Here is a 13,402-nt window from a genome sequence, read left to right on the forward strand (position 1 = left end):
ATATTTCTCTCTCTTCTCTCTCTGCATTTTTATTAGCTTCTTTTTTTCCTCTTTTGAATCTTCATAATCATCATTTCTTTCAGAAGCTGAAGCCTTTTTAATTCTGATTCCATCAGTTCTTTTTCTGAAAGCTCTTTCATTTCCTATCAAAACCAGAGATAGACTTAACATTCAATGCCAAAGTAATATCATCCAAAATTTCCTTTCGCACAAAATACTGAATTAAACTATTCATTATCTCCTGTCTTGTTAAAGATGCTTTGCTTCAGAAAGCTCATAATGTCTGGCAAGCTCAAGCAACTCACCCTTCTTCATAGACTCTAACCCAGAGGTGGGCAAACTTTCCAGTGCAAGTGCCGCATACACAAATTTACACTTTGTCGTGGGCCGTATAGTTCATTAAGTAAAATAATTAATATTTGAAATAGCAAAAACAAAAGGTTTTTCTAAATAACATCATAATTAATTTTCAGTTGTTAATATGTTGTTAATATTTGAAAACTTAAACTTCAAAAGAAGCACATTTATTTGATAAACAGAGTAACATAAACAGAGTCAGTGTGAATGATGACTTGTTCCTAGGCTGCATGAAAACCCTTGGCGGGCCACATGAAAGCCCTTGGCGAGCTGCATGCGGCCCACGGGCCATAGTTTGCCCACCCCTGCTCTAACCCTTCCTAGGTAAGATTTAAAACAAAGTTCTTCACTTATGATGACATTGTTAAAGCTTCCTGGTTTCATGAAACATTTTTCAAATGTGTGAAATTAAAATCTTTACCAATGACAATGAAAATTCCAAAACAGAGTCAGTTTGAATTTTAAAAATAAGTTTAATATCTCTGAAATGTTAAAGACATTCAGATCCCAGATGAGCCCCTAAGTTATGTTATGACTTTAGGTCTTAAACTATATTAGAAAGAAGCAAATCAAACAAGTTTTAGTAAGTTATAAAGTGAAAACTTATTTGACATTTACACCATTGTGAATTAAATCCCAAATAATCCTAAATATCCTTTCACAATTTCAAAATATAGAATGTTCTGAATGAATTCCAGTAGTCTTGAATGTCCTGATGTACCACTGCACTGCAATCCAGAATGTCTTCAAAAGAGTTTACAATACTCCCAAATAATGTGTTAGTCCAGAAGTGAATAAACAATTTTTAATTCAAATGAATAATTTAGATAAATAATTCCTCTCAAATTATATCTTTACATAACTCTAAATAGTTCCACAGACTGACTTAAAAATTAATGAATAATTGTTTGCTAAACCTCAGTTTATACCTATTTAACTTTACCTATGTTACAGTAGAATGTTCTGCAAAACTAATCATTTTGTTGGAAAATTCCCTTGAACTCAAATTATAGTAAACATTTGTTTACCCCATAAAATTATCACAAAAGTCAGCTATGCAAAAACTCTATCCACTACATGTAAGCCCTTTTAGAGCATACCCTCAATCACAAATATGACAAAAGTCAGTTATGCAATATAAATTAATTATAAATAATAAACGGGGGATAATTATTTCACAGAAAGATCATTGTTTGTTGAGTGCTTAAATTTGTGGGTTTTACCAAACACAAATTCCAGGAAAATTCATAAACTATGAAAAATGTATTCATACACCAAAACATTGAGTTGGTGGTTATTTCAGGCTGTTTGCATGCAACAGATGCTGTCTTTTCATTATCAATTGACTGCCAACTAAATTACTGTCTTCTTTTCCTGCTTAGCCATCTATTTTTTGTTATTTCAAGGATTGGTTTTGAGGTTGCACAATGTTTAACTTTATATTTTTTAGTTTCAGCTGCTTGCTTCAAATGATAATGAGAAACATGGATCAAACAACAGTGACAAATCCTTAAATTTGATTGCCTTGAAAACTCCTCAAACTTTTTTAAAAAAGTTGATTTTATACTTGAAAACTCTTTGAATTTCTTGATAAACCCCTTGAATTTTGTTTCCAAAACTTCTTTTACAGTAAAAAGTCTCACAAAAATTACCTTTAAAGTATGGACTCACGGCATGCAAGCTAAAACTATGGGGAAAAAATTCATTGCCAAAAAATGTGGATAATAGGTTAATCTGTGTTTCATTTGGATCTGGGTTTCATATTAGAATTAATGAAATTAGGGAACCCGACTAACTTTACAGCAGCACCCCTGATGCTTTAAACTGCACCTATTTGTTCATTCCAAGTATCTGCATGATCAACCTGATGATTATAGAATTTTTTTAAATGGCATCCAGAAAGCGATGCATGTTTAAGATGACCAGGAAAATAAGCCTCAAACAAAAGTGTTAATCATCAACACAGAAGAATAAAATGGAATATTCAGATTCTTGTGAATAAATGCTGGAAAGGACACAATTATGTTTATTGGACATCACATGCCAATTTGAGTGTCTCATGGCAGGAGACATGATTGCTGTCATCATGTGAAATGGAAAAAGAATTTCCAAGAATTATGTCAAGTTGAGAGATGTCAACAAGCCATTGAGTTGCATAGGGTTTGGAACTAAAGTTTGTGCAACTGTACTAGAGGTAACTAAAGTCTGCACGTACTTTACAAATGTTTTAGTTGAACATAATGTTTATCATTGCCGCATCAAACTTTTAATAAACATTTTCCACCTTTGCAAAAGCAGTTATTAATATTTTGTTACACCTTACTGAAAGCTGGTCAGTCTTATGGAAAAAATTAAACTGCCTTACTGAGACAGACTCGTTAGGGTTGACAGGTCTGCATACCTTTTGGAATGACATCTTAAGGCCTACCTTTTGGAGTGACATCTTAAGGCCTACCTTTTGCAGTGACATCTTAAGGCCTACCTTTTGCAGTGACATTTTTAAGCATAACATTTTGAGTGACATCTTGTGGCATGCCTTTTGCAGTGACATCTTAAGCGATATCTTTTAGAATGACCTCTAAAGGTATACATTTTACAGTGAAATTTTAAGGTGTACATTTTGGAGTGACATCTTAATGTTGACCTTTTGAAGTTAACTTTAAGGCATACCTTTTGCAGCGACATTTTAAAATATACCTTTTGGAGTGACATCTTTAACATACCTTTTGCAGTAACATCTTGTGGCATACCTTTTGCAGTGACATCTTAAGGCATACCTTTTGGAGTGACATTTTAAGGCATACATTTTACAGTGACATTTTAAGGTATACCTTTTGCAGTGACACCTTAAAGCATACATTTTACAGTTAAATTTTAAAGTGTACCTTTTGCAGTGACTGATGCAATAAACTGCATCATCACTTTGATTTCTCAGTGTTGTTTGATTGTTTTGGCTGAGTAAAGCAAACATAGATTTTGCAAAAAGTTAAATACTTTGAGGTTTCACCAGCAATCATCATAAAATTGCTTCTCCAAAGCAAAATGAAGGCCATTCAGGCAGTGTTAATCAATTTTCAAGCCTCATAACGTCATGAATCCAGTAAAATTTAATGTTTAGTTCTATAATTACAAATAGCTAATAGATAATACCAAATCTCAAAAAATAAATCAGTGAACTATATTTTAACCATTATTTTTCAAAATTGGCAAATAACACAAGATGGGAACATGGATACATATTTTCTTTCTGGTATTGTTTACTACATCACATGATGTGATTTTAACCAATCTAAATGCTTGTTACAAAGTCTTAAAAATTCTTGGTAAGATATCAGGATATTGTGACTATACCTTATCAAGGATTACAGGCACACAGAAAATAGATTTGAATCTTGTGTAGTAAATCAGTGAACATGAAAATTTAATTATTTTGTTTCCTACTCATTGTCAACCTCAAGGTGGATGTGTGCACTCTACCCTCATTATAACATTGCTCTGGAAAGCAGCATAAGGGTTTGAGGTGCCAAGAGGCAATATTATTTAGTGGCACCACTACCAAGGCACATGTGGGCAATGTTCTTTTGTGATACCCATGTTTAGCTACAGGGAACAGTTTTATGTCCATTGCCAACCTCCCCCATTCCCCTCCCACCCTTAAATATAAATTTTGTTAAGAATTGCCCTGTTACGCTAAGGCGAAGGTGAGATACAATGAAACTTTTCAACTGCAGAAGAAAAAATAAATGTTCCTGACAGTGCCCTCTACATCTTGCACCTGAGGGCAATTGCCCCATCCCATGCCCCCAACCCCCATCCTCATGCTACCACTGGCTCTGGAACCTACAAGTGTACCACATTTCAAGTAAGGTTAGCTTTTACAGAGGTATTTTAAAAGCAAAATGGGAGCTCCAATAAAAACAATAAGATCATGATGTTTATTGACATAAAATCACATTATAATTGGTTTTCGTGAAACAAGAGCAAAAATGATGTGTAAAAAAGTACATAGCAATAATAAGGGAAAATTAAGGTAGTTTAATTGTATCCTTGACCATATTCATGTTACTTGGAGAGAGCTTTATTTTTAGGGTATTTATAGAAAACACCGTGTTTGATAGCTCTTTGTCTTCTTCTTTCAGGAAAGAACCCTGATATACCAAGAGAAGTTGGAACAGGCCCTGTGTCTTTCAGAGCAAAAGATGTGGCCATCACAATAGATGAAAACCACCCGCTGATTAACAGGCAGACTACAATAATCATTGACACAGTGAGTTCATTCTAAAAGATAACATGGAAATGAATCCATGACCAAGATGACTCTGCCAATAATGGTGCAATCGAAGAAACTTTTGTTCACTATGGAAGGGCAAAGCCATGAAACTTTACAAACACTTTCATCCCATGGTCTGCTTGGTCAAAATGGGGCTTTCACGAAAAGACTTTGTATGATGTCTACTTGGTCCTGAAAGAAATTGGGGCTGATTTTAAAGTCCAAAATAGCCACTATGGCTATCTTAAAAATCTTCAAATCACTACTTCACTTAATGGACATGTGATTTTAACCAGAAGACTTCTTATGTCATGTTGGTTCTTATTGAAAATGGTGCCTCTCTGATGACCACTACATTCTGACCATCCTGAAAATCTTGTTGTTATTAATCCTTCTGAATGAAAAATAATATTGCCATCGGGTTTTCACTTGCCATCGGGTTTTCTCTTGCCATTGGGTTTTCACTAGAAGATTATTATGACGTATAGTTGGTCCAAAATGATAATGATGTCAATCTGATGTCCAATATTGTCATAAAAGTGGCCATCTTGAAAATATTGTGATCACTACTGAATTGATTGTTGTATCTGCATGGAGATTTTACTAAACAGTGATGTCTCATTGTTTGTTCATCATAATCACCAGCTACCTTTCAGACATTCATTATGCTTGTCACAGTGTCCATCTTTCAGACATTCATTATGCCTGTCACAGTGTCCATCTTTCAGACATTCATTATGCCTGTCACAGTGTCCATCTTTCAGACATTCATTATGCCTGTCACAGTGTCCATCTTGAACAATTTTTTATTACTATTTCTCCTGAATGATTGATCATCTCAGCAAATAATTATTTGCTTCATCTTAAAATGTGTTTCCATTTCACCATCAAAATGGAAAGTCATATCAACATGTAGTTTCCACCATAAGATTTCTGATGATTTTGGTTTCCAGGTTTCCAGTGCAAAAAATTTAGGTTTTCAGTGCAGGAGATTTGCTATCAACGTTGATATATGACAAATACAACTTTCTTCACCAATATTTTTTGAATAAATCAAAAATGAAAAAAAGAAAAGAAAGAATTAGAGATGTTTTTCAGCTGTTTAGGAAAAAATGTTTAAAGATTAAGTATCAGATTGTGAAATCAATGAGAAACCTCAATTTTTTTCTCTAATCTGGTCAGATGTAATAATTAGCTGAGACAAGAAACATGTAATTGAGAATAGCAATATAAATTTAAATTTTACAAAATAAAACAGTGATTATACTTCATAAGAAGATCTGTAATTTTTTGTGAATCTGTTATTTCTAAATTATTTACCTAAAACCATTTACAATTATATTTAAACACATTTAATTTTGAAAGCACTTCTTGTTTTGTATGTATGGCAAGTGACCTGTTTAACTAGTCCAGTGCAGTGAAATTATGTACTACTTGTGAATTCATTCGCTTGAGGGTTCTTTCAGGCAGACTTCTTTACTTCAGTCCTGTAAGGCAGCTGTGGAAATCACTGATAATCCAGTACATTTGTCAAGCCTGTTTATTTGCAATAACTTGTTTGGAAATGATTTGAAATTTTATTTTGATATGTATTGAAATTTATGATATAATGGGATCCACTCAGGCACTTTAATTAAAATTCTCAATTTCAACACAAATGTAGAAATGGCATCAATTTTGCCATTATTTATCTGCCAAACAGAATGCACTGCATTTAAATTGGTAGACAATTATAGTCTATTTTATTTAGACAGTGATAGATAGTCTAGTTTATTTAATTAGTAGACTATGATGGACAGTCTAGTTTGTTTAATTAGTAGACTATGATGGACAGTCTAGTTTATTTAATTAGTATACTATGCTGGACAGTCTAACTTGTTTAATTAGTAGACTATGGTGGACAGTCTAGTTTGTTTAATTAGTAGACTATGATGGACAGTCTAGTTTGTTTAATTAGTAGACTATGATGGACAGTCTAGTTTGTTTAATTAGTAGACTATGATGGACAGTCTAGTTTGTTTAATTAGTAGACAGTGATGGACAGTCTAGTTTGTTTAATTAGTAGACAGTGATGGACAGTCTAGTTTGTTTAATTAGTAGACAGTGATGGACAGTCTAGTTTGTTTAATTAGTAAACTATGATGGACAGTCTAGTTTGTTTAATTAGTAGACTATGATGGACAGTCTAGTTTGTTTAATTAGTAGACTATGGTGGACAGTCTAGTTTGTTTAATTAGTAGACTATGATGGACAGTCTAGTTTGTTTAATTAGTAGACAGTGATGGACAGTCTAGTTTGTTTAATTAGTAGACAGTGATGGACAGTCTAGTTTGTTTAATTAGTAGACTATGATGGACAGTCTAGTTTGTTTAATTAGTAGACAGTGATGGACAGTCTAGTTTGTTTAATTAGCAGACAGTGATGGACAGTCTAGTTTGTTTAATTGGTAGACTATGGTGGACAGTCTAGTTTGTTGAATTTACTTATAACACTATCATCTTCCTGCTTTGACTAAGCAAAGAAGCTTTCATGGATGCTCCCTTCATTTCAAAATTTCTTTCATGCAGTTTTGTCCTGAAGTGTTCCTCCAGATCATATATGCCTGGTACCACCACTTTAATGTCTTTACTGCATATTTTGCAAAAAGCATTGGAAGTTCCTAACTTGGATACATCTACAATGTCAGGGAAGACTTTAATCCAATCAGCCTGAAACTTGCCACCACCTCAGTCAGTGTCTTCAAGCTTGCGTTTCTTTGAGTAAGGCTCAGCCATTTGATGGATGGAATATTTCAACTAGATGAAAGAAATACAAAAAAATAATTTAAACATTTCAATTTGACATGTGATAGAGGAAGATCTCTTGATTAATTACAAATGTTTACAAATTTATGTTTTTCCCCATGAATCCAAGATATTATGCCAGGAGCTATCCAAAAATTGAAATCTAAAAATATTTAAAAAATTGACAAAGTAGCACTCCAGAAGTTAATACCTTGTAAGCTGCTGATTGTTTCTATTAAAATTGTGTATCTGGTGTTTGAAAAGTTATGAATTTGCTATATGGTGTGCCGATTTTTGTCAAAACTTTATATAAATTGGCTGTGTTACATATTTTAAAGCCATGAAAATGACGTCACTCAGTACCTGTACTACTTCTGTCATTATGGCAATGCATCATCCTGTTTGCATTATGTATCTGACAAACTTAATTCAAAACTATGACAGCATGATAAAATACTGGCACTAAATTCAGCAGACTATTTGTTTTTATTTAGTATATTCTTAGAAATTTTAATAAATTGACTTTATCTCCACACAGAAAAGTCAGACAAATTATGGTTAAGCCAACATGACTGCCACACTATGTAAAGTATGAAAATTTATGTAAACTTTATGTATTTGATAGTAATAAGTATACATAAGAGCATAATAATGTATAAAATAAGAAAACATACTTACTGCACAGGTAGTTAGTTAATATTAGAAATCCAAGTGAGCATCAAATTTCAGAGTGATAAACGATAAAATCTTACACACACAGGAGTTGAACCATGAAATGAAACTTGTTTCATTATCAAAATAAAGTTGCAGTTTTGAGTATGATTTGATTCGTTATTTCAGGCCACCCTTTGCTAATTTCTGTTTTAATAAGACTTTGTGATAAATCACATTGTCCTTTTTCTCTTTAGACCAGTGCCAAAGACCAGAAGACGGCAGAAAACAGAAGAAGAAGGAAATCCACCATTGATGATGAAGAACTTGACCTTGAAAGCATGGACTGGTGGAGTAAATATTTTGTTTCCATGGTGACACTTATACGGGTAGGCATCTAAAATATCAGGCAATGATTTTATGCAAAAATTGATGTCAGGTTGATTTTTGTTTTTGTTAGGCTTCTATTTTGGTTTATTGATTTTAATTAGTCTTTGTGATTTGCTTACAGTAGATTTACCTTTGTTGTGAAATCACATAAAACATGGCAATTCCAATATGATGCATACATAAAACAGTATTATGCATACAACAGTAAGATGCATACATAAAGCAGTATGATGCATACAACAGTAAGATGCATATGATAAAGCAGTATGATGCATACATAAAGCAATATGATGCATACATAATGCAGTATGATGCATACATAAAGCAGTATGATGCATACATAAAGCAGTATGATGCATAAATAAAACACTATGATGCATACATAAAACAGTATGTGCATACATAAAGTAGTATGATGCATACATAAAGCAGTATGATGCATACATAAAGCAATATGATGCATACATAATGCAGTATGATGCATACATAAAGCAGTATGATGCATACATAAAGCAGTATGATGCATACATAAAGCAGTATGTGCATACATAAAACAGTATGTGCATACATAAACACTATGATGCATACATAAAGCAGTATGATGCATACATAAAGCAGTATGATGCATACATAAAGCAGTGTGTGCATACATAAAACAGTATGTGCATACATAAACACTATGATGCATACATAAAGCAGTATGATGCATACATAAAGCAGTATGATGCATACATAAAACAGTATGTGCATACATAAAACACTATGATGCATACATAAAACAGTATGATGCATACGTAAAGCAGTATGTGCATACATAAAACAGTATGTGCATACATAAAGCAGTGTGATGCATACATAAAACAGTATGTGCATACATAAAACACTATGATGCATACATAAAGCAGTATGATGCATACGTAAAGCAGTATGTGCATACATAAAGTAGTATGATGCATACATAAAGTAGTATGATGCATACATAAAACAGTATGTGCATACATAAAGCAGTGTGATGCATACAAAAAGCAGAATGATGCATACATAAAGCAGTTTGATGCATACATAAAGCAGTATGATGCATACATAAAGCAGTATGATGCTAGCTTACAGGTTGACATAAATAGGACAAGTACAATGATGAACATAAAATACAACACATATATTAAATATATAAAACATGTAGAAAGTAAGTCTACTTTCTCCAGGTTTAATTTAGAAGTTGATCAGTAATTTGATTAATAATGTGTAACAATTTCAGTGCATATTTCGTACAATATCATCTGCCCACCATACAAGGATAAACCATGCTGTGATGTTTTCCTCTTCTTAGTTTGTGTCGGCAGGAAACTTGCATTTCCCCAAGTTAACCTAACACCAGGCAACTTGCATTTCCCAATGTTTCATTTCTTTCAGATTTGTTATCAGCTAAGTAACCAAGAGATATTCATTTTATTGAAATAAATACAAATAAAACTGCATTAGTTCAATAATAATAGTAATGCACTTAAACCAGATGATGCTGCAGGATGTATTCTTTAAGGTGGAGTGTATTATGTAATGGTGTCCATCCATCCATCCATTTGTTCTTTATTTTGTTCCTGCTCAGTAATGTGAGCTCTCCACCATCTATCATTAACAGACTTTTTGTAGATGACATGTACTTGGGGTACAAAAGAATCATCAGTTTGTTGGTCAAAGGTCAAAGTCACTGTGACGGAAAGAAGAAACATGATTTCAGCACAAAAATATTTGTTCTACATCACAGACCTTTGTAGAGAGATTCAGTTTAAGGTATTAATGAGAACTGTTGATTTTGAGAAGAAAAGGTCCAATGTCAGCATCATTGCCACTCAGAAGAAAAATATTTTTTTTTTCAGTAACTTTTGTTGAGTAAGTTCCACCACCAAATTATGTGGATGGCCTGCTCTTACAGTAATAAAGAAACCATTTAGATCTTGGGATATAAAGGTCATAGGTCATGGTCATGGTAAGTCTAATAACTACATAGAAAACTACTAAGCACTGGGCAGGAATTACTACATACAGAACTATTAAGCACTGGGCAGGCATTCCTACATAGAGAACTATTAAGCACTGGGCAGGCATTCCTGCATAGAGAAATATTAAGCACTGGGCAGGTATTTCTATATAGATAACTGTTAAGCACTGGGCAGGCATTTCTATAGAGAGAACTATTAAGCACTAGACAGGCATTCCTACATAGAGAACTATATAGCACTGGGCAGGCATTTCTATATAGTGAAATTTTTTAAGCACTGGGCAGGCATTCCTACATAGAGAACTATTAAGCACTGGGCAGGCATTCCTATATAGAGAACTATTAAGCATTGGGCAGGCATTTCTATACAGAGAACTATTAAGCACTGGGCAGGCATTTCTATATGGAGAACTATTAAGCACTGGGCAGGCATTCCAACATAGAGATCTATTAAGCACTGGGCAGGCATTACAACATAGAGATCTATTAAGCACTGGGCAGGCATTCCAACATAGAGATCTATTAAGCACTGGGCAGGAGTTCCTATATAGAGAACTATTAAGCATTGGGCAGGCATTTCTATATAGAGAACTATTAAACACTGGGCAGGCATTTCTGTATGAAGAACTATTAAGCACTGGGCAGGCATTCCTACATGTTGGTCCTAAATGAAAATGGTGCTGATCTTGCATCAAATATCTTGCATCTTGAGAATCTTTATATTACTCAAGAATATAAGAGATGGCTTGAACACTCAGCAGTTAAAAAGAAGAAATGGTCTTACCATGGATTCTTAGAAATGGTCTTACCATGGATTCCTAGAAATTATTTTCAGCCAGAAGAGCAATAGTCTCTCAAGGACAGTGTTTTATCTACCCATGCGTAGTGCGTAAAAATATGCAGACTTTCATGATTTGACGCACAAAAATGGTTGCCGTACACAAATTGATGCACCCCAATGTTATGTTATACTCCTTAACAAAAAGCAAAGGTTAAGTCTAAAAATTGTCGAAGGTAGCTAAATTGAGGAACCCCAATATTACGTTTTGCTGATTAAAACAAAATTAAGGTTTGGTCTAACTGCTTAATGACTAGATTACAACTCTCCCAAACGGAAAACTTGTGCACATCAGTTTCTTACACTAATGTTATCATAACACATCGGGTTAAAACTGAGTGTGGAGCCTGGAGCTGACCTTATGTGACCTGTAACTATCACATCATTTGTAGTAACAGGATGTTAGAACCATATAATCACCATACCCAAGAAAGAGGCAGAAATTAAACACATGATTTTAAAGTGATTCTCATGAGAAACTATCATTTTATGCACACCTTTTTCATGCAGTGAAGCAACAATTTCCATTCGCTCATATTTTATGCCTTGAGATGTTCCAATATGCTGTCAGCATTTGATTGAAAATGGCTTCCAAGGCAAAAAAGTTAAAATAGATCTGAAACAGATGAAATTATCTTTTGGACCGCATTTATGACCGACCGATGATAATAGTATTGTTATCGAACCAGTGGAGCCTTCATCATCCATTGATGAGGTAACAGTGATGAGGTAACAGTTACTAGTAAGACAAAACATAGTTTGTGCAGCATTGGTTGAAACACAGCTGGCTACATTTTCAAATAGAAGTTGAGTCGAGTGAACTTTAGACTGTGACAGTTAAGATGCCTTTATATTTTGCCATATATGTACAGAGGCTAAAAAAAACACCATGACCAAATGTGCATAAAACAATAACTTTCAAAACAGTACACTGGCAAGGCATGCTGGGTTGCCAGAACAAAAAACTGCTGATTGAAGGTCCACAACACCAGGCAGATTTGAATGCAGGTTTACAATAACATTCTTCCAAGCAAGACATAGCAGTGAAAGTGCAACTTAAGTTCGTACATTGGCTGAGTGTAGAAGACATCCCTTGTTTTAAATTACAAATCTCTTCTTAATTTAAGACACGACTTAGTGGTTGAAGAAATTGATGCCATTGTCATTTTGAAGAATTCTGCCAATTAGTATGACTCGGCTACTACCTGTTCAGAGTTACTGGAACACCTATCAAACGTTGTTGAGGATAGTCTCATATGTGACATGCAGAATTCATCATTTGTGACAAAATGGCAGATGAAAGCACTGACATAGCCAACAATAAACAACTTGTCATATATGCTCAAATTATGTCTGATGACATGAAACCTTCAACAAGATTTTTAACAAATATATAATGTTCAGATGCCTTATTGGCTTTAGTCACATTATATAACTAATATTTTTGTTATATATAATTAAATTTTAAAAACTACTGAAAACTGATCATCGGCTAGAATAAGACTCATTGGTTTTGGATTTTGACTCACTGTTTTTTGCCTTGATGAGTCAAATGACTTACATCAAGCCATTTGTAGATAAAACACTGCAAGAGACTCTTGATTCGTTTTAGAATGGTAATATTTCCTTTTTTGCATCACTGGAGGGCAATATGACTGCTAAACATCCTTAAGTGACCACTTCAGCACCTTCTGTTCAGTATAGCTTAGAACCATGCAACATATTCTGAATCAGTTTGGTATGTACATTGTCTTATAGACATAAATGTTTTGTTTGTGCAGTTTTATCTTATCACATCCACTTTGGACAGAGTTATGGCCCTTGATAATTATCTTTATAATCTCCTATGCAATGCTGCTTGTAACCTGCATAAACTCCATAACCTTTACACAGGATTGGATGCCGTTTGTTAGGTGACTTGCCTATCACATGTAGATGTGCCATTTAAAGAGTTTCATTTTTAAGGTACATTCTGAGTTATTGCCCTTATTCCATCAATATATAAGTCATCACTACAGCAGCTCCTTGTAACCAAGATAGTTCAGGAACCATCCACCATATCTGATGTAATTTCATGTGTACATTGTCTCAAGAATTTGATTTGCCTTTAATTT

The 13,402-nt window shown here is 33.9% G+C and overlaps 1 protein-coding gene across 1 annotated transcript in view; it reads left to right on the plus strand.

The window, feature by feature from the left end:
* LOC149807887 (otoferlin-like) overlaps nt 1-13,402 on the plus strand; it is a 480,268-nt gene that overhangs the window by 285,967 nt on the left and 180,899 nt on the right. Inside the window, exons 28-29 of the mRNA XM_089962251.1 lie at nt 4,497-4,624; nt 8,319-8,450. Coding sequence (XP_089818377.1) covers nt 4,497-4,624; nt 8,319-8,450 — 260 coding nt within the window. The remainder of the gene's footprint in view (nt 1-4,496; nt 4,625-8,318; nt 8,451-13,402) is intronic.

The sequence above is a fragment of the Sinohyriopsis cumingii genome, chromosome 1 (assembly GCF_028554795.1).
Source record: "Sinohyriopsis cumingii isolate HCF-2022 chromosome 1, ASM2855479v2, whole genome shotgun sequence".
Taxonomy (NCBI): domain Eukaryota; kingdom Metazoa; phylum Mollusca; class Bivalvia; order Unionida; family Unionidae; genus Sinohyriopsis; species Sinohyriopsis cumingii.